Source organism: Rattus norvegicus, chromosome 5 (assembly GCF_036323735.1).
Source record: "Rattus norvegicus strain BN/NHsdMcwi chromosome 5, GRCr8, whole genome shotgun sequence".
In the NCBI taxonomy this organism is placed as follows: domain Eukaryota; kingdom Metazoa; phylum Chordata; class Mammalia; order Rodentia; family Muridae; genus Rattus; species Rattus norvegicus.
In genome coordinates this window covers 102,676,698-102,699,202 of record NC_086023.1, presented here as the reverse complement: position 1 = coordinate 102,699,202, position 22,505 = coordinate 102,676,698, and the positions used below count along the sequence as shown (strand labels likewise).

The window sequence follows — 22,505 nt, the reverse complement described above, 5'->3', positions numbered from 1 at the left end:
GCTTGCTTGAAATGTCATGCTGAGAATGAGTGGAAGGCAGGAGTCTGCAATGTCAGCACCCACAGCCCATTTCTTACCTGATTCTCTGGAGGCCTCTCCTGTTACATCATTGGCATCCTTGTGAGAAGACAATATATCCTGATTACTCTGCCAAGTCACTTTTCTACAGAGCAGTGGAAGAAACTGCAGAGGTGAAGGGAAGGGAGACGTTGAGAAGCTGTATGCGTACAAGTATGCCTGCTAGCCTTAACAGTGAAGTTTGGCTTCTGTCAAAAAGATGCTGTGGCCCTTGGTGACATGCTGTGACCAGATCCCCTGAAGTAGCCATGCCAAAGGGCAGACACACATACCTTACTACTGATGCTTGTAATTGAAATGTGTTACAGAATTCACATCCTAAAGTAGAGAAATAACTGATCCTGAGCAAATACTGTTGATTAAAAGTGCAGGTTGTAGTATGATAGGCCTCTTGTGATAGTAATGTACACTTTAAAACAGACTTTCTAGGCCTTAGTGTGTATAAAGCATAAAGGGTGAGAAGGGTGTAATTTAAGTGTTTGTAACCAGACCCAGGCCTGGCTGCTCACCTGAGCCAACACTTAGGAAATCAGAGGCCGATGATGGGAAGGGAATTATTTTATTGAAGAGCTGGCGTTCAGGGCCTGGCATGGGACCATAAACCTGCAGCGCTGGCACTCACAAGGCTGAGGCAAGGCTTGTGTTCACTGTCAGTCTGGCTGGAGAGAAAAGTTTTCTCTTTACAGACAAACCAACCAGCAAACCAACAAACACTGGGGCTGGAGAGAGTTTACTGGTTAAGAGCACTGATTGTCCTTCCAGAAGGACCTGAGTTGGGTTCCCAACACCCATATAGCAGCTCATAACCGTCTGTAACTCGAGACTCAAGGGATATGACATCCACTTCTGGCTTTCTGGGTCACCAGGCTCTCACACCTGGTACACATGCAGGCAAAACACCCATACACATTAAAACTGCAACAAACCCAGCATCCTAAGGTAGCTGTTGCCTCAGAGCGCCTTCTTGTAATAAATATTTTAATAATGTCCTAATAAAATATGTATAGCTTTTCTCAGGAAAAAAAGTTCTGAGCCATGCATGGTGGCTCATAGCTGTAATCTCAGCCCCTGGGAGGCTGAAACAAGCAGATTGCTGTGAGTCTGAAGCCAGCCTGGCCACCCGAGACAGACCCTAACTAAACACAAAACAAAACAAAAATCTGGAGACTAAGCATGAAATGATGTGGGCCAACCAGTGACACACTCACGATCCCAGCAGTTGGTACGCAGAGTCGGGAGGGCCTGGAAATTGAGACTACCCTGATCTACATAGTGAGTTTCAGGCCAGCCAGGACTATGAAGCCAGACCCTGCCTATCTCTGTCATCTTCCTCAAAGGGGGGAAAAAAAGGACAAAAAAAAATTAAAGAAAAAGGATATAAAACATGAAGACTGTGGGTCAGCAGTTTTTAACCTGTAGGTCCTGACCCCTTTGGGCAGATTGCATATCAGATATCCTCCATTTCAGATATTTACATTACGATTCCTAACTGTAGCAAAATTACAGCTACAGAGTAGCAACTAAATAATTTTTTTTTTCTTTTCTTTTTTTTCGGAGCTGGGGACCGAACCCAGGGCCTTACGCTTGCTAGGCAAGCGCTCTACCACTGAGCTAAATCCCCAACCCTGCAACTAAATAATTTTATGGTTGGGGGTGTTCACCACAACATGAGGAACTATATTGCATACAGTGTTGTAGCATTAGGAAGGTTGAGAATATTGTTGTGGATGATTTTAATATATCTCATGTATGCTAAAATATAAGGAAAGTAGATAAATCTCCCCGGTGGTTTGGCTTCAGAAATGTTTAGCACAAAGTAGAATTGCATTACTTGCTTTGTGAACTGAAGTAGAGGTAGCTCTACGAAATGATTGACAGATGTGTGTTGTACTCTCCTGTTTGTGCAGCTCTTTCTCACAGAACAAAGAACTACAAACCCTCACTGGCTTTTCAATCCACAGGTCTCCATCAGACATGGCAACCAGCGGCTTTCACTTTGTACCGTGTGACACCAAACGGACTTCCAGACAGCTGGGAGCGCCTGCTGTGGGAAGAGCAGAAGGGTACGTGTGGATTCTTGGGGGCTCTCTGGAGACTAGAACTAGGTGGGGGTAGTCCTAGGCAATTATAGAGTCCATTTGGTAAGTTAGAGAAGAAGAAGACTGTCCAGAGGCTCAGAGGTATAGTAAGAGCAAAACTAAATTCAATTCCGGGACCCAGTTTCTTGATTCTCAACAAACGTGAGTGTTATGTGTGCATGTGTCTGAGGATGAGTACCACGGCACGTGTGTGTTGGGCGGAGGACAGCATGGAGTCAGTTCTCTTGTTCTTCCCTGTGGGTGCCAGGAATTGGACTATGATGCTTGGCTTGGCAGCAGGAACCTTTTCCTGGCCTAGCTTTAAATGCTGACACTGGTCCTGCTTGTTTTGTCAGTTAGTATATTTGTTTATTGTAGCTGGGCAGGCCTGGAATTAGCTATGTAGCTGAAGATGACCTTGAATTCCCTATCCTTTTGCACAAGGTTCAGGAATTCTAGCTACCACACCTAACCCATAATAGATTTAAAAACTAATGTTAACTAATAAAACTAAAAAACCCTGTTTTTCTTCCTCCGTTTTGCAGAGCTTTCTGTCCTTCTTAGACTTCCTGAACTGTTTTCATTGGGATCATGTTACATTGCTCTGTAGTCTGCTTTGTAAACTTATAGATCATTATACTTTTCATTCCTAGTAGGTGTGGACTACAATTACAATATCATTTATCGCCAGTTATTGTCTCTTCAATTTATTCGAGAATCAACAGATTTTTGATTGTCTTAAGTTGGGTTTTTTTTTTTTTGCCTTTTTTAAAAGTATGTGTATGTTTGTGTATGCACGTGTACATGCATGCATGTATGAGTTTGTGCACATGGATGTGGTTGCTGGTGTGCCCTGGCATGTGTGTGAGATCAGAGCACACAGGATGTCTTTTGCTAGCTGTTTACTCCAGCTAGCTTGCCGCAGCTTCTTCTCCATCACCAGAGCCATGCGGGATTATGAGTTGCAGCATCTGGTTTGACGTGGGTTCTGGGGACATGAACGCCTGCCCAGTGCTCTATCCACTGAGCCATTTCCTTAGCCTTCAGTTGTGGTAATACCCATGAGAAACCACTTCGTGTTCTTACTTAGGGCCTGTAGCTGAAGTGTCTGCATCAGTCTTCTGTTAGATTTCACATCTGGAATCAGCTCTTTACAAGTGTGTCCACTCTACTCATGAGTCTGGCAAATTCTCTTAATGTGGAAGAGGCGAGGGATGGAGATGAAGTTGGAAATAACTTGTAAGAATCTTTTAACATTTTATTTTCCATGTTGCTTTTTAAAATTCCAAATGTCCCCACTCTTGGAATTTTTGGTTTTTTTTTTCTAGAAAGAAATATTCCCTTCTCATAGTTATCCTTTAATTGTTTTGTTTCCTAGGTAACTAATGCATCAGCATTTATAAAGCTGTGTTTAAAGCTGTGGTAAAATAAAAATAGCCGAAAGTAATAACAAGTAAGGTCACAGCTTGACTGAGGTTGTGGCCTGGGAATCGTAACTTGAAGCCCGGGCCACAAATGCTGTTTCTGGGAGACAGCATGCAATAAGAAGGGAGAGGCTGCAGGGAGGGGGATGGGCAGAGGGACCACGGGAAGCGGGGAGGGGGAAGGGGTGCTGAGGGAGTGAGGGCTCTAGCAAGAGCCATAGACATGGCGTTGAGAGTGAAATAGCCGTGGTCATAAGCTAGACTAGGGTTTCAGGGTGGGCGAGCTCTGGAGTGTGGTCTACAGGCAGATGCTCTGAGGATCACGCATGGATGCCTGCTGGAAAGTGTTCTTTGTATTTTGTGGTCAGCTCTTGAAGAGTGGAGGACATTGGGGTGGGACTCAGGCTTTGGTGATGGCTATCACCTCTTGATCAAGTTCTTGTATAGAGCAGGAAGGTGTGCTAATCATAATCAGCCTTTGTTACCATAGAAACCACCTGAAGCAATCAACTTAGAAAGGTTTCTTTTGTCTCACAGACCACAAGTTGAGCGTTTCTAGCCCCATTGCTTTTGGCTCTGTCACAGGGGCATCTGCAGAGGAAATGCAGAGTTCGAGACAGGGCAGCGGTGCACTGAGTCATGGTCAGGGGAGGAGACTGGAGGAGGAAGCCAGGGCACTGCACTTCCCTTTAAGGGTACCTGTCCATCACCTAACCACAACCTTCCACTTGGGCCACACCTCTTAGAGGTTACCATCCCCAGATAACACACCTTTAGCACATCTGTCTTTGCGGACTTTCCAGATGCAAACTAGCAGAGACGCCATGGTGGGATACAGGGAGAGGCTGAGGGCACGCTGTCTCCTCCTTTGGTTTGCTTAGGTTAAAATGAGTGAGATTTGTGCATATGTCTGAGTCAGGAAGAGGAGAGCTTAGAGATGTACCTCTAGGAAGATGTGGAGGTAGAACGTGGGAAATGATGTAGAGATGCTTTTATTACGGTATTAGCGCTTGCAGGGTTTGCTGCCTCAGCAATGTGGCCGCCCACCCTGCTTCATCAGGAGGCATTCTGCTGATGTCACACCCTCTGGGAAGACTGTGAGTGTGGCCAGCATTAGTTTGGTGGTACAGGAAATAACCAGCTTATACCTGCTTGCTCTTCCTTGGATTGCCCTTCCCCTCCCCTGCGTCTCCAAACGGGAGGGCCGGCAGCTGGGAGTCTGGGGCTCCATTTAACAAGCTGGAAGCACTAGGTGCCTTGTGAAGGGAAGGGGGTGCTGCAGCCAGGCGGCAGTGGGAAGGCAAGCGCGGCGGTCTGCCCTCGTTCTGAAGCAGCATGCCTTTCATGGTTCTGTTTGCTCTGGTTATTGGCCCTCTTGTTTGTTTAGTCTCAGATCATTTGATGGTTTCTTTTGATTCTCCTCCAACCTAGAAATAAGAGGAAAAAGATCTTCCTGTAGAGGAACCTAGAGAAGAACGTGGCTACTTTGTGTGGCTCTGAAATTATTTGATTTTGTATTTATTATCATAAACTGTGTCATTGAAAAACCAGTGTTTTTAAAGGGCACGAGTGACAAAGTCACAGATTTCGGCAAGTGCTGTGCTTTTCACCTCCAGTTTCTTGATAGACTGCTAGCTGAGGTAGTTGTGTTAAGTAGGCACTTTGGAGAAATGAGGGACAACGCTGTTGACCCACACGTTTCCCGTCAGATCAGCCGCTTACCATATCCTGTAATTAGAGAGGATACACACTCTTAGGCATTTCTCATGGAAGTGGGCTGTTGGAAAGGTTGCTCATTTTCAAATCCCAGGGATAAAGTACATCAGTGTCCTCAAGGGTAAAGTGTATCATCACTTTGATGTGTATTGTAATTGAGGAAATGTCTTCTTCTTCCCGAAAGCAGGAAAGAAATCGAAAGAAACCTTTTATAAACTTCTTTACTCTTGTAGCATGAATCCTGCTTCAACCCCATGTGGGTGCAAAGCAGGCTGGTGTCAGTTATTAATGAAGGCTGCTGTGGGGGAATCCCAGCACCATGAGGAAGACTGTTTAGTAGGACGAGGTTCTCAAATGGCTACGTCAGACTGTGTGGAGGCTAGTGGATTGCTATGTAAAGAGTGCAGGGGAGAGGGAGCCACTGCTCGTCAAGAATGTAGGTTCAGTTTTGCAGGGCTTAAAAGTTCCGGAGATTGTACAGTAGTGTGGCTGTACTGGGTATCCTGGACTGTGCTCTTTACACTATTTTATTATGCATTATATTATGTTTAAAAAATGAAGGATAGATTGATCAAACCTTTGAACCTAACCTTGCTTCCCTTTTCCTGTTCAATTGATTAATAGATAGCATGCTTTGGGGGTGGGGGGGCTGCATATGTGATGCTCACAGGACAACCGCAGCTGTCTTTCCCCAGGAACCTTCGACCTTTGTTTGAGGAAGGATTTCTCACTGGGCTGGAGCTTCCCAGCTGGTTGGCCTGTGAGTGTTCAGTGACCTGCCTCTTTCCACTTCCACATCACTGTTGCTGGGATTACAGGTGTGCTTCACCACATCCTGCTTTTCCATGGTTTCTGGAGATCCAAACTCAGGTCCTCAGGTTTGCAAGGCTTTACTGACTTACCTATGTCTACAGCCTCTGTCATTTTGGATGAGAGGTCTCACCGTGTTGTCCGGGCTGGCCTTGAATTCACTATCTAGCTCAACTTGACTTGAACAGTCCTCCGCCTTTCTAATTTCTGAGGTTACAAGTGCGTGCACCATACCTGGCCTTCTTGGATTAGAAAGTGATGTCTACAACATTGACCCTTTGTATTAGAGGGTAAAACCCGTACAGTTTTCCATATCCTCTGGAAAAGACCCTTTCTAGTTAGGGAAAGCCACCTGAGCTTGGAGGTGAAGGCAGGTGTTTGGTATATGTACCTCCCCTTCCGGCTTATTCCCTCCTCCCTGTTGTTTCTTGCTTCTTCCTAACTCATTTGGCATTTGCCCAAGGCACTGAATTTCCTGTTTCTCAGTATCTTGCATCATCATCACTAGTAGGCTAAACCAGGGTAGTTCCCAGTATTTGCCAAGGAGCTGTTTCAAATCAGTTAACTTTTTTAGAAACATATTAGGCATTGCAAAAATAGCACCACACTAATGAGATATTAAAGAGCAGCTCACTGTACTTACACTTAAATAAACTAGCGTGGGCAGAAATGACCACAAAGCAGAACTAATTTACAGGAACTTTAGACTGAACTGCCCTCCTCCTCCTCCTCCTCTTCCTCTTCCTCCTCTTCCTCCTCCTCTTTCTTCTTCTTCCTCTTCTCCTCCCCCGACCCCGTCTTTCTATGTAGCGCCAGCTGTCCTGGAACTCAGTCCGAGACCGGGTTGTCTGGAAACTCACTTGGAAACACACATGCTTGCCTCTGCTTCCCAAGTGCTCGAACGATAAGCTGTGCACCACCACACCTTTTAGTTCTGAAAGATGATAATTTTTATCTCATCCCTTTCAGTGTATTATTCAATCACATTTTTATCCCTTTTTACATTCTCATTTTTATCTTTTCCGGCTTTTGCAGCAGGAGCTGATACCTATTGAGCAAATATTACTACATATTAATATTTATAAGCATATTAATAAAACTGCTTAGTTTTTGACTGATTTATGTATGAGGGAGTTATTAAAACATGGTCTTGCTGGGCAGATGAGATTGGGAGGTGGTGCAGAACCGCACAGAGAGAAGCCTGGAGCACATGGGCAAGGAAGTGAAAGCTTTTTTGTTGTTCGTCTGTTTGTTTGTTTTTTAAAGACAGGGTGGCCCTACCTGGCCTGGAGCTTGCTAAGTAGATCAGGCTACTTTCAAACTCAGATCTGCCTGCCTCTGCCTTTTGAGTGCTGGGACTAAAAGTGGGCTCCACATATCTGCCGGGGGACAGGATTTCTTAAGATAATGTACTTCCCTTTGTTCTTAGAATAGAATCCACCTCCTCTGACACCATAGCTTTTGACTTTGGCCTAGTTTCTGTCATTTCTCTCATTTTCTGTCTTGCTTGCTGCATATGCAGCCTAGAATTCCTCCTTCCCCCAACCTAGATAGTCCCATGAGTCACACCACTGTATGACAGTTAGGGAGCGCCTTTCCATCACAGTATCATCAGAATTAGGCCTCCGTGCATGCGACCCCTTCTCTCCCAATACCTCACGTAGTTAGTGCCTATTATGGCCACTTGCTTACGTTCAATTTCTCCTCAAAACAGCCCCAGGAAATAGATTGTTGTGCTCCCATTTTACAGATAAGGAAGTTGAGGCCCAGGTATGTTATAGAAAGAGTTGGTGTTGGAAAATGATGCCCTAGAACACAGGAGTAGCAGTGTCTGCCTGTAATCTTAGTACTTAGGAAGTTAAGGCAGGTGGAGTACCATCAGTTCTAGGCTGGTCTGGGTTACTTAGTGAGTTTCAGGTTAAGACTACAATTAGAAAGAGTGAAAAGAAGGAAAGTAAAAGGAAATGGGAGAAGCTCTAAGAGACATGGTTCTGAAGCTCCTCCTTTGGTGATCAGCATGTCAACACACTGTTGGGGTATCATTTTCTTTTTTAAGATTTATTTATTATATATGAGTCCACTGTCACTATCTTCAGACACACCAGAAGAGGGCATCAGATCCCATCAAAGATGGTTGTGAGCCACCATGTGGTTGCTGGGAATTGAACTTAGGACCTCTGGAAGAGCAGTCAGTGCTCTTAACCGCTAAGCCATCTCTCCAGCCCCATTTGCTTTTTCTGTTTCCGTTTGAAAGAACAGGGAGGAACGTTCTGTGAAGTGCCCCTGCTGATAAGGAGTTTATTCAGAGAGAGTACAGTACTGTGCCCTCCTTGTATCTGCACCACTTAGGAAGATGAGGCAGCAGACAGAAGACTAAAGGGGACACTAACCTACTTCCACTGTCCGGACGGATTTGTCGGGAAATGGAGTCCAGTTACATGCCTGTGATTATAGCACTCGGAGGATAGGGCAGCTGAATTGGGCTTTGAGCTCCAGGCCAGCCTGGGCTACGGTGTGAAGCCCTGTTTCCAAGAGCAAGCCCAAGCTAAACAGAATCGTTGGTCGTCTCTCTGGCTCCACTTCCCTGTCCGCATAGGTTTATCTGCATTTCAGCCTCACTGAGGGTGATGAGGCTTCTCACTGTCCAGCCTGTGTGTGCAATGCCCCAACACGGAGAAGCAGCAAAGGGGGAACTTCAACTGCTCTCCATCTCTACTCCTTGGATAAGGTGCTAATAGTAAAAGTCACAAAAATCCGGTGTCCTTTTCTTTTTTCTTCAGTTCATCAGCCAAGGTGGATCTCAAGAGCGGCTTGGAGGAGTGTGCAGCGGCGCTGAACTTGTTTCTCAGTAACAGATTCAAAGATGCCTTAGAGTTGCTTCGCCCATGGTAATTAGCTGTCCTGTGTGCCTCTCTGATGTCATGTTTGTATGTTGCTGTGTCTGCCTCAATATTAATAAGCTACTTTGAGTGAGACCCATCTCAGCAGTCAGCTTTAAAGAGATGTCTCTTCATGTTTACTCAGCAGAAATTTCCTGGTGCTTACGCTTGCTCAGGTGTCGTCACCGTGGCTTTGGAGGATCACTGAACAGTGCTTCCTTTGAAGTGAGCAGGGGACAACTAGAGAAGCTAATCGCAGTGCTGAGATCAAACCTGAGAGGATAGGAATGCAGTCAGAACTCCCCACTGTTGTCATGGAAGTTGCCAGCCCTGAGCTTTCAGGCTTGGCAGCACCCTGGTGCACCCGGCCGGCCGGCCTGCTCCTGGCCCCGGCTGTGCAGGCAATGGACTTTGCAGTGGTCTCCAGACCGCTGCTAAGGGAACACTTGATGCTGAAGTTGGGGAAGCCAATCCCGTAATGTGAAGTGGCCAGTGCTGTCCCTCAGACTTGTCTGTTGCCTTCTGGACCTCTGCTTCCTTCTCCATCTTCCATCTGCCTGGCCTTGCCACTCTAGCTCTCTCGCTTCTGACTGCTCACTAACTATGTCTTTATTCTTTTTATAACATCCCTTTTTCAACTCTACTGTGTACTTATAAAATAGCATAAAATTACCGGCTTCATAGTCTCTGGTCGTCACGGGTAATTCGCTGTTAAAATGCCCTTTTCACTGAGCATGAGGTTTGACCTGCCACCCTTCGGTGGGGACAGAGGCTCCTAGACTCTGTCTGAGGTGAGTGAAGGGAGTAGTGTTGCCTCAGATCATTGAACCGTAGTGTTTAAGTAGTCAGGTAGGAGACTGAGAGGAGCGAGGGCCCCGAGGCAGTGACCGAGAGCTTGATAACCTCAGCTACTGGGGGCTTTCATTAGGACTCTCACGTATTAAATCCTAAGGTTTACTTTGCTCAGGTCCCTGTGCACGTGACCCAGTTTATTGGAAAAAAAAATCTTGCTTCCTCTTGGCTTTGACTAGAGAGGAGAGAACAGTTTTAAAGGCACTTTTTCTCCATATCACATACAAATTTCTGGTTTCCTTTCCTTTCCTCCCTTCCCTTTAATCTTTGTCCCTTTTGAGATAAGGTTCATGTACCTCAGGCCGGCCTCAAACTCTCAGAGGATGACCGTGAGTTCCTGAGCTCCTGTTTCTGCTTCTTGGGATGCTAGGATCAGTTGTGTGTCACCAACTCACTCATTTCAGCTGTTAAGATGGTGCACTGCCCCTATTCAACTGGGAAAAAAATGGGTTTGCTTTTAAACTTTTCTAGGAAACTAGTCCAGAGGCTGCCCCCTTGTGCCGAATCAGGGAAAGGCATGTTGTGCACAGCACTTTATTCAACTGTGTGGGTTTAAATTGGTACTTGAGGTTTTAAAGCAGGCCTTTCAGAGCTTGTGCCATTTCATTAACTGTGGAGAAGAAGTTGAGATATACACGGTGAGGAAGAGGTATTGTTGGTATCAGGAAAACCTGGTCTCTTGTCTCTCTCTCTTTTTCATTGTACCGAGATGTACTCACTGGTTGTGTTCTTTCCAGGGCCAAGGAGAGCATGTACCACGCCTTGGGCTACAGTACTATTGTGGTGTTGCAGGCTGTCATGACCTTTGAGCAACAGGACATCCAGAATGGCATTTCCGCCATGAAGGACGCTTTACAAACGTGCCAAAAGTATGACTGAGTAATTTATATCTGAGCTAAGACACCCAGTCTTCCTGCCCTAGTGTCGAGCAAATGCAGCTTGCTGAAGTAAGGAGTTTCTTTGAGGTTGGCCGAACTATGGAGTAGGACTTGAGCTCCAGAGTTTCTTGGCCAGTTCAGTTCTATACAGTGGAATTCAAGAAGTCCTATCTGGAGTTATAATATGGCTCCCATTTAGCACCTGTGTCCTCTGCTGGATACACGGGGCCTGAGCTCTGGTAGAAGGCTGAGGGAGTCTTCAGAAGGGTTAGCAGAGAGCATCTTTCTAGTTCTTCTGTGGTAGGTCGCTTAGGAACCGAGTACCATGTCAGGTCAGTTAGGGGCTGTGCTCGTTCTATGTGGGAGAAATAGCACATTCAGAAGGGAACTTTGATTTGCCTAAGGATGCGTTTGTGAAAATTAGAGTGTAAGTTTACTGACAAGCTTTACTGTGCACGTAGAAGGCCGTAGTGAAGGCTGTTATTTGTACTGGTGAATTTTTAATGTGGCTAAGATGAATCTTCATGTAATTACATTGTAACTCTCAAATGAAGAGCATTTCCTCACAGTGCCCTTTAAGTCCACTTTTCACCCATGGAGACACACAGGCATTCTGCTTTTATGCAGAAAAGTGAGGGGAGGTTTGTATGAAGTGGGCGTGTGGGCTGCTCTACACCATGCTGGGCAGGTTGCGTGAGTGCCCTGGTTGGTGATTCAGGACTAGGCACATGTATGCAGGGGAGGGCGGCCTGGCCTTGCAGAGGGCCAGGCGTTCCTGTGTGGAGACTTCCTGCTTAGATTGAAGTGAGCACCAGTGACATGAGCTCTGTCTGATGCTGGCCTTTGCCCTGTCTTCAATGCAGATACAGGAAGAAGTGCACAGTTGTGGAGTCCTTCTCCAGTCTCCTTTCTCGGGGGTCACTGGAACAACTGAGTGAAGGTAAGAGCCCACCGAGCCTCCGTCTCCCGTCCCCGAAGGGTAGAGGACGAAGGGAGTGGCCTTTCCCAGCTCACCCTGGTCACTGGTTGACTTCGAAGCTGTGTACGCATTTGTGTGAACAGAAATGTGTATATGGGACACATGGAATTTATTTTTCACTTGCTTTTTGTTTTTTTGTAAGCATTGAACCACACACGTGTCACAGTGTGATCTTACCCCACACTCGTGTGTGTAAATGTGTTTTATCTGTTTGGAACTGTGCAGGTATGAATGGTATGGTACCAATGCACTTGTTTTTCCTCCTTGAAGGACAGCTATATGGTTTTAACTTTTTTCCCTGTTAGCAAATATTGTTGTCCTAAAATCCTTGTACATATATATTTTTGTATATTCTTTCAAGTACTTCATGAGACAGTTTTTTAAAGGTAGAGTTACTGGAACTAAGAGTTTATAATTTTAATATGTATAATTTTAATATGTATAGATATTTCATTTTTCCCTCAAAAAACTATTCGACTATGTTGGAAGGTTTCCAACTATTAATGTTTTTCCAAGGTGAAAGTACTGTTTTGTTTTTCTGAAGGGGTCTTCCTATGGACCCTCTCTGGTCTGAATTCACTGTGTAGATCAGGCTGACCTTGAACTCACAGCGTTCTCACACCCACCTTTGTCTCCCAGGTGCTGAGATTAAAGGCGTATCTGGATAATGTTTATGCCTTTAAAAGTGACAGTAAAGTGACAGCGCTCTACAGAGCTGACGGTGTTTGCGTTATGGGCTTTAGGATTAGTCAGGAGCCCAGGGAAGCACTCAGTCAAATAGCTGGGAGGAATATCATTGTCAGTTGCTCCACACTTCCTATGAGATTCCTATGAGGTGAGGGGAGAAGTGGCCTGAATCAGCCCTATACCGGAGGGTGCGCCTCCCCCAGGGGCATCTAGGAACTGCATAGAGGCTGTGCTGTCTCAGGAGAACTTGTGTTCGTGTTGTCACTTTCAAGCCTGTTTTGTTGGAAGAGATGGTTAGTGCAAACACTGGAATAGTTGCAGCAGGGGAGAGAGACACAGCCCTGGGGATGGCTGTCAGGCAGGGCAGTCCTAATGTCAAGTGTACGCTGCACACATCCAAAGAAATTTACCTTGGAGCTCCATTTGTCCTGTAGGCGTGTCGTCAGCTTGTTTGAACATCGGAGAACATTTGAGTGATGTGAACTTTTGATTGTTGTTCACAGGAGAGGACTGTGACATACATATCCCATGTCTTCAGGACTTACCGAAAAAGAGTATTGTGTTGACTCAACCATGGCAGAAACAGATGGTATTTTGTTAGTTTCTGTCAGCAATTGAAACCCATCTTCTTTTTCATCAGAAACTGATCTCTGAGCAGCCATAGGAACAAGAGCTGGTACCTGCAGGCCTAGAGTGTTCCAGAGGCAATCCATGAGATTGAATGGGCGTTATGTTTTCCTTCCTGGGAACCCCATGTGGCTTTTCCCCTGTCCATTGATGCCTGCTTCCCTTTTTCTTTGTGGCATGAAGGAGACATTGGAGAGTTTTAAGCCTTATTTTTAAGAGGAAATGACATGGTATTTTTGGAGTGAGTATAAGTAATTTTAAGACAATAATGTTCTATTTTTTTGAAGTGTTTGCTGTGTGCCAGGCACCCTCTTGGTGCATTCCTTAGCATTAACCCACCTGATGTGTTTACCTGATGTTCACAGAGAGAAAGAGGCCAAGGCGATCCAGCTGTCAGAGCAGCATGGAAACCTGTCTGCTTTCCCTAAACCACGCTCTCCTGCTGTCCCCATGCTCTCCTGTCAGGGGTTAGGAAACACCTTACGTGGCTGATGGAACAGTGAATGATCATGTTTGGAAAGTCAGTGACACTGGGCTGAGCTGTTGTCGTTGTTGTTGTTGCCTTTAAATAAGCCAGTTAAGAAATCTGGACTTTCTACTAATTATTAAAAAATTAACTAGCCTATGTCTGTAGCTTATTCTGAACTATAAATATCTTTAGACCAGTATAGAAAGGCTGCCCTCAGCTAGCTTTTGAGTGCACTTTATGACCTTTTTTCATGCATTAAGTAATTTACAATTCAGATGTATGCTGGTGAAGAAATAATTCAATTTAAGTCAGTCACAGTGAAGAATAAAGCTAAGTAAATTAAGTTGCATGTAATCCCAGTGCTTTTGCCTGTGAGGGCAGCCTAAGCAGACTTGGAGTTTGAAGGGCGTTGGCTTGCTTTCTATTGGTGTGATAGACACCATGACCAAAAGCAACTTGGGGAGGATATGTTACAGTCCATTATCAGGGGAAGCCGAGGCAGGAACCTGGAGGCAGGAACTGAAACAGACACATACCACGGAGGAACACTGGCTTGCCCAGCCTACCTTCTTATACCACCCAGGACCACTCCTGCTGGGAGTGCCTTCAACATCAATCACCCATCAAGAGAATGCTCCGCAGACTGGCCTGTAGGCAGTCTGGTGGAGGTTAGTTTCTCTCTCTAGATAACTAACTTAGGATAGGTTGGCAAAACAAAACAAAACAAAACAAAAAAACACCCAGAACAACAGGGCGTGACAGAACACTAGCTTTAGTGTAGAACTTGTTTTCTTGTTGGCAGTTTCTGTCTGCATGGTCCAGTTTCTAGCTGTGTTCAGTAAGGAGTTTCTACGTGGAGTTTCTCGTGGACCTAGTGTGGAACAGGCTTGCTTCTCCCCTCCCATTCTGGTGGCTGGTGCTGAATAGCTTCGTGTCAGCTGACTTCAGAGAGTGCAGTGCTTCAGTGAGGTGCAAAGCTTAGGGCGTGGAGAGAGTGGATAGGAAGGACACTTAGTGTGAATTACAGAGTTTAAACTCTCCCTGCGTTGTGACGCATCCTTTGTTTTACTCTCTAGTCTCTCTGGCTTTGGTCTGGTCACCCTTCTGCTCAGGACCTTGATAAGGACCTGCTGTTTTGCCTACCAGCTCCGGCCAGCTGTAACATTTGGCCCTGCTCCTGTGTCACCCTGCTGCTCTCTCCTCCCCTCACGTACCTCATGTACCTCACACTATGGCCCGAGAAGCCCGATTGCCCTTTTGGGAGGGCACTTGCACTATCTTGCCTTTCTATCTTCTGGTCCTCTACTGGGGCTAACTTCCCCCTTTCACCTGCCCCAGGCCAGTCATCTCTTCTCAGGGTGGCCCTTGGCATTGATAACTGCAGATGGTTGTCACTTCATAGCAGTTACCTAGGAAGAGGCTAGTCATGTGGTGAAAATAATCTGCTAGGTACTGAGAAAACCCGGAGGCACACTCTGGGGGAAGGTGTCCTGGAGACTGGTTCCTGACGGGTGGCAGTGCCAGGATGCACACAGATAGCATCATATCCTGGTAGGTCCCCTACCCCATCTCCCCGTCTGTTTGAGGAACATAGTACTTCTTGCATAGTACTTCTCACAAGCTGAACATTTGAGTTGAGTCAGTATGAGGGCCTGTGGATTATACATCTTAGCTAGTTTGGTCAACGGTGTTCCCAGTGACACAGATTGCCCCGTGTTGCCCCACCACTTGAATTAAAAAGACCCTGTGCCCTCTGAACTTTACCAGGAAGCACAGGCATGGGCCAGAAGCAATAATGGTGGAAGCATTCATCAAGGCTGACTGTGTCTGGTAAGCCTACAGGCAGTACTCATCTAATCCATGGTTGCAAAGTGGAAACATTGTTACCAGGTTAGGCAAATGAGGAGACCACCAGAGAGGAAGGGCAAGCCTGCACAGTACCCTATACTAGCATGTGGCAGAATCTTCCTCCAGGCTCATTTGCTTAAATAACACACCGATTTGCATCTTGTGGAGAAAGGAATCCGATGATTTTTGTTTATGTAGAAACGTAAAGTTCTGTCTCCCTGATCTCTGCAAATACAGTGGACTGTCCAGGACGCCAGGACATGTTGGGTGGGGCATACATCGCTGGGCTAGCATGGATCTGGTAACTCCTTTTTGTGAGCATCCTGTGTTTGTGTTCAGGTCTGAGCTCACTGTAGATGGGCTTTTCTGTTGTTTCTAAGGAGCTCCTACTTGTGCACACAGGTCAGTAGTTTTTCTACATCTCTACGGTGTGCCTGCTTTCTCTCTGATTATTGTCATGATGACCATAACTTCATTGTTTAGAAGGTAGGATTCATAAGCTTAATTAACTTTTTCAATCTGTATAACTGCTGGATGTTTATGTTAACTATTTTTTTAAGGTAAGTTTTCTTCTCTCAAAAGGGCCTTATAGTACCAAGAGGCAGAGGTAGGAGGATTACTATGAGTTGAAGGATAGTCTGGACTACTTAGTGAGTTCTAGAACTGCTTGGGCTCCAAAGTGAGACCCTGTTCAAATAAACAGTTGGTCTCCTCCTCTTGTCAAGCTTCTCTCTGCTATTGATGTCTGATGGGGCTGAAGATGACTTCCCTGAACAGTCCGCACAATCCAGGGTTACCCAGGGTCAAGCCATCCCGTTTCTCCAGGAAGCACGGAAGCAATCTAGGCCTTGGTGTCTGTCTTGGGCTTATTTATCGTCCACCCTTTTCACAATGTCTTAGAGTAATACTCTGTCTTAATATAATTGTATTTGTTTTTAATAGAGGAGATGCATGCCGAAATCTGTTATGCCGAGTGTCTCCTACAGAAAGCAGCACTCACGTTTGTGCAGGTAATAAACGCCTGGCTGGATACTGGGGTTGGGTGGGAAGCCTGCCAACACTGTGTAAGAACAGTAAATGTTGCTCATCCTGCATTAGTGCTGAGGCTTAGAGGTAATAAAAGATGTTTGTGGTCCTCCCCATCCCCACCCCATAAGGATTGCCTAAGAGAAGGCTCTGGAGAGCTATATTCCCACTCATATGCACTTATTGTCTGCTTCAAATGGCTTTTAGGGTTCTTCTTAGTGTGTGAGAAAGGAGGACTCCAGTTTGCACGTGTGGGCTGAGGACGCCTTGTTAGCCTCTGCCAATCCCTTACTGTGTCAGCTGCTTCTGCAACGCTCATGGGTACACGCATGTCCACTCTTTCCCAGGGCCCTCCACGTTTTACACTCACCCTTTAATCCTCATCCCCTTCTTGCTTTTGTTTCCAGACAGACTCACTATGTAGCCCTGGCTGGGCTAGAACTGGTGAGGATCACCTGCCCTGCCTCCCAAGCGCTGGCCACTGTGCCCAGCCAGAACAGTTTTTAAAAGTCAAGGAGTCATCATGAGGTCCTAAGTTTCACCTTTGCTCACATGAGCGTGCTCCAATGCTTTTAGAAACATGGATTTTACATTATGAACCAATGATGATTATGTCCCAGTGAGGGCTGGAGAAGACATGATGAGCAAGTCTGAGTTTTAAATTATTTTGAAAGTTACTTTTCCGCTTTTTTGGGTTCTGTTTTTGTTTTTGTTGTTTGTTTGTTTGTTTTTTGTTTTTTTGAGGTGGTAGCGGTGGTATTTTTTCCTCTGCAAGTTGACATGTTGGTTAGCCTAGATTCTGGTTCAGTGAAGCCCAGTCAGGGTAGTATGCTATAGTATGCTACCCAGACCAATTGACTAGAGCAGTCTCCACATGTCTATAACGTCACGGTGTGAGTCATGGAGGCCCCTACGTGGGAATTTGACAACTTGTCTTAGGTTTACAACTTTGTTTTGTAACTGAGGATTTGACATCAAACCTCATGTCTGCCTGTGGTCCCTTCTGTATTTGTATGTGTGCTTTGGCTGGTAAGGATCTGTAGCCCCACCCCTTCCTCCGTGCTCCCACGTGAATCCTGGCTCTGCAGTGGTGCTCACCAGCTGCTGAAGGGTTGGTTGTCCAGTTTCCTTTTACTTTTAGTTCATCCTGCATTCTGATTGGTTATCACTCAGACAGGAGCCTCTGACCTTGTTATTTTCTGCTTCTGCATTTCATGGCTTTCTCGGACTCTGTCAGTGTTCTGTATCAGAATATCACAGATTGGGAAGGGGTTTCCAGGACGCACTGGAAATCCCATTCTCCCCTTACAGTTGTCCTCAGGTGCTGCTGACCCTCGCTTGGCACAGGGTGCCAAGCTCAGCTCCTTCCTTTTCTCCAGTAGTTGCTGTGTTAGCTCTCATCTCTGTGTTAGCTCTCATCTCTGTACTTGCAGATGGCCCAGCGTGGTCTTTAATGCCTCCTGGTGTGTCCAGTTGAGGTTTCCTTTGCATAAACTTTAGGATTGCTTTGCCTTCTTTCCTGGGTCTGTCCTTGTCCTTCCTTGGGTTTCTGGTTGACTTCATGCTCACCATGGAGCAGCCCAGTACATCATGTTGCTTTTGCATTCGGGTGCCCATTACAAAATAAGCATTTGGTCAGTGTTTACTGAATCATGGAATGAAATAATCATTATTTGATTTTAATCCAGCCCAAGAAATTTCTTTTTGGCTTGTATATGAACTTGTGTAAATATAAATAAATAAGATTTTTATTTATATTTCTTAATATTTTAAATTTCTTAATATCTTAAAAATTTTAATTTCTTAATATCTCAAATATGTAAGATTAAAATTTCTTAATGTCTTAAAATAATTCCTAAATAATAATATAAACATTTAAGTTGTATAGTGAATTATGTACTTATGGACTTGCATAAAAATAGGAATGTTAAATATTTAAGTGGCTAATGAGAATAGTAAACTAAAAATCGGGGTTTTTTGGCTTCAAAAGTGTCTGAGATCTTTAGACCAGCTAATTGCCTTAGGACTGTAAGAGTATGGGTCTGTCTCTGTCATCACCATTAATATAATGCCCTTTAGTTGGTAATTTGGTGCATTTATTAAAAGACTCTTAGAGTGCTGATCCTAAAGATGCCGTTCATGTAGGCCAACTGCCTCATCTTCATGAGCGATGACCCTTAAGCACAGAGAAGTAAAATGGTCTTCTACCCCAAATTGCGTATTAGTGACAACCACTTCAGAGTTTAGATCAGTGATTTTTGGTTTACAAATTTATACAAGTGAAATTTACAGTGTTGGGGCTGGAGAGAGATGGCTCAGAGGTTAAGAGCACTGACTGCTCTTCCAGAGGTCCTGAGTTCAATTCCCAGCAACCACAAGGTGACTCACAACCATCTGTAATAGGATCTGATGCCCTCTTCTGATGTGTCTGAGGACAGCTACAGAAAGACAACTCATACAAATAAATCTTAAAAAAAGAAACTTAAGTAGACTTCTTGTTCAAGCACCACTGAAAAAGAACTTATTATTCACTGGGCATGGCGGATGCGAGAGCTTGGCCTTAGAGCAGATTTGTGCAGCCAAGTGTTCTGGTTCCCACCGAGCCTAGAAGAGTATTTCTCAGTGGAGGATAGTGACTGTTGAAGTAGCTTTGAGCTAGATTTGGCCCATGTCCTTAGAAATACAAGGTAATAGAAGCTTTTTAAAAATGTATTTTCACTAACTTCAAACTTGTAAGAAAATTACAAAATGACACATTGCAAATGCAAAGTAAGAATCATGTATCAATTTCAGAATCACACAGTCAAAATACAGTATTTGGGACTAGGGAGACAGCTCAGTGATAGGGTGTTCCTTTACCCAGCATGCTCTAGTGTGCTCCCAGCAGCGCATGCGCGTGCGCACACAGGCACACACAGGCACACACACACACACACACACACACACACACACACACACACACACACACACATGCGCGCGCGCACTTATCATTAAATACATACTGTTTTACTTTTCCCCCTAAGTGCTCTAATTATTTAATTGTATTATTTTCAGGATGAAAATATGATCAACTTCATCAAAGGTGGACTCAAAATTAGAACAAGTTACCAAATATATAAGTAAGTTACAAAGTAAAATGTGACTGAAATTGAAATTAAGTTAAATATTTTTTTGGAGTCAGGCTCTTATTCTACAGCCAGGGTACACTGGAACTCTTGATTTTCCTGCTTCAGACTCCCAAGTGTTGGGATTATTACTACCCCACTAGGACTGGCTTTTAAAGAGACTTTTGGTCTCTATAATTCTGTCCTTCAAAATTCCTGTGACCTGGGTATGGCTCGATTTCTTCATGTGGTGTTGGTAAATGCACTTGATTCTCGCCCAGTATCCTCGGTGCTGTTTGATATCGAAGCTTAAATTTACACACCCATGCAAGAGCAAATATTGGAAGAGAAAGCGGCAGTCAGTTTCTGGTCAGTTAACCTTTATTTATCTCTCCTAAGAATACTTGTATATTTGTATTTACGTTGTTATTTATACATTGTGTTCTTGAGAAAGGGTCTCACTACACAGCGCAGGCTGGCTTTACATCTCTGATTTTCCTGCCTCAGACTTTGGAATGCTGGGATTACAAGCACATGCAGCTACATTTGGCTGGCTTTAATAAGAACTTTTTAAAGCATCTATTATAATTTGTATCTCTAGGTTTTGTGGTTAATGTAGTGATTATAATGTCCTTCTTGGCGCATTACTATTAGAGTTAGTACAGTACTGCTGTGTGTAAAATGTAAAAGCTTTATGAAAATACAGTTTCGTTTGCCACCAGTTAGCCTTTGTTCAAGCTTCTTTTCTGTTGTGATGATAAAACACTGACCAAAAGCAACTAAGGTGAGGAAAGGGCTTCTTTGGCTTACACTCCAGGCCGCAGTCCTTCCCTGAGGGAAGTGAGAGCAGGAACTTAAGGAAGAAAGAACTTGAAGCAGAAACAGTAAAGAAGCAATGCTTGCTGCTCACGTGTGGGCTGGTGCTTAGCTTACACAGCCAGGACCTTCCCAGGGAATGGTGCTGCCCACAGTGGGCTGCATCTTCCTACTGCCGTTAGTAATCCAGACAGTCTCCCACAGACTTGTTCTCAGGCCAGTGTGTTCTCCCCCAATTGAGAATCTGTTCTAGGTGAGTCTAGGCTGTGTCAAGATGACCATTTATAGTCAGCCTCTTTAAACTATTCTTTTTTTTTTAAAGATTTATTATTTCTTTATTTATATGAATACACTGTAGCTGTCATCAGACACACTAGAAGAGGGGATCAGATCCCATTTCAGATGGTTGTGAGCCACCATGTGGTTGCTGGGAATTGAACTCAGGACCTCTGGGAAAGCAGTCAGTGCTCTTAACCGCTGAGCCATCTCTCCAGCCCCCTCTTTAAACCATTCTTATGGTGTGTGCCACGTGTGTGTCAGTAAATGCATCATACAGCACCATCCTTTTGTTTTAATGACCTTCGTCATACTCTGTTCTGCTTACCAAATATTTGACATTGTTTCTATTCCCTTTTATGCTGATGAGCTTCCTTTAACACTTCTCATATCAACTTTCAGCATTTTTCTTCTGTTTTCAGTGCTTTGGAAGTCAGTTTATTTTGGCCTTTACCTTCAAGGATATTCTGTGCATGTATAGTATTCTGAATTGTTAGGTAAAGCCACCGCTTCATCGTATCGGTTTCTGTGTTGTTAGGGCCTCAGCTGATTGTGTTTCATATGTCATCTCATATATTTAATCTACCATTTTTCATCTCCTTGCAGTTTAGTGTGTCTGCATCCCAGCAGTTTAGTGTGGATTTAGACCTTGTTGCCATTATTTCCTGAAAGTTTGTTTCTCCTGCATCTTTTCTCACTATTTCTTCCCAACCTCTGGTTACACCCTGGTCAGCCTGACTGTGTTCAGTAAGTTACAGACATGTCCACATCCACATGTTTATTTTAGATTAGACCCAACATGTGGGCCATCTTGGAGTCTATTTATTGCTTTTCAGTTGACTGTGTTTCATGTTCTTATGTGGGATAATTTTGAAACCATATTGATGTATTTGTAGAGACGCCGGATCCTGTCATCTTTTCTCTGACATGTGCCAAGCTCTGTTCTGGGAAGCATTTAATTTGCTTAGACTCGGCTCCAGATTCTTGCTGCTGCAGGGAGGGCTATCCTGTTCCTGCTGCCTCTCAGCCCCTCCCCCAGTCACATAGCTGATGGATTAGCCGAGGCTTTGGTGTTGTTTTGGCACAGATTCTGGTTTTCTGTTAGTGTAGTTCTCTCATCTGTGGAAGTGTCCTTATGTCCACCCAGCCCCTCTCTGTCTCGGATTCTGTCTTTTAACCCAGGGAGACTGGCTTACTGACTGTGGTCTGTGTACCCCGTGTGGAGTGGGCATGGGTTCAGGCACTTAGACACGTAGATATAAAGTTAATTCATGAGCTGTTTCCTGCTTTCAGAAGGCGCCTACTCCCCCCAGCACCTTCAGTTTCCAAGCCTGCAAAAATGTTTCAGATATATTTCTGTGTGTTTTTCAGAGTTTATAATTGTCGTGTGTGGGAAAGCAAAGCTAACTAAACTTCCTAGCATCAGTGGGAACGCATCCCAGCACTAGAAGCAGAGCCCGCAGTATTTTAGGAGCGCTTTTACCAGTACTCATTATGTAAACCTGGAAGCCATAAAAAATAATCTTACAAGAGGGAGTAGACTTGGGAAACTTGTCATAGTGTTTTAGATTCCCTTTCAAATCCCTTTTGTAAGGTGAAAGCGTTGATTGCTTTTCTAGTCATCAGAACCTTGAAAAGCTAATTTGAGGAGTCCTGTGGTAGCAAAGACACCTGCTTCCGTGCGTGACGGGGCCCTGAGCGAGGCCTCAGCGTGTCTGGGTGTGTGTGTGTTTGCATGTTTCATTAGAAGTTCACACTATCCTGAATTCCTACTTATACATGAATCCTTTCAAAATAGTCTACAAAGAGAAATATTTTAAGTAAATATTTTTTGAAAACTGTTATAAGGTAAAACCACCACTAATATAAAAATAAATTTCAATAAGATTTAGTATTTTAACATTTTTTTCCTCAGGAGACAGGGACAGGCAGATCTCTGAGTTCAAGGCCAGCCTGGT

At 44.6% G+C, this 22,505-nt stretch overlaps 1 protein-coding gene across 3 annotated transcripts in view; it reads left to right on the top strand.

Annotated features, from left to right (window-relative positions):
• Positions 1–22,505, top strand: part of Ttc39b (tetratricopeptide repeat domain 39B) — a 104,834-nt gene that overhangs the window by 54,890 nt on the left and 27,439 nt on the right. For 2 of the 3 annotated variants that reach the window (XM_006238350.5, NM_001106665.1), the window contains 6 exons: positions 2,040–2,141; positions 8,887–8,994; positions 10,575–10,706; positions 11,579–11,655; positions 16,268–16,335; positions 19,406–19,470. In XM_006238350.5, the coding sequence (XP_006238412.1) occupies positions 2,040–2,141; positions 8,887–8,994; positions 10,575–10,706; positions 11,579–11,655; positions 16,268–16,335; positions 19,406–19,470 (552 nt within the window). The remainder of the gene's footprint in view (positions 1–2,039; positions 2,142–8,886; positions 8,995–10,574; positions 10,707–11,578; positions 11,656–16,267; positions 16,336–19,405; positions 19,471–22,505) is intronic. The other variant, XM_039109510.2, reaches the window with a different exon arrangement.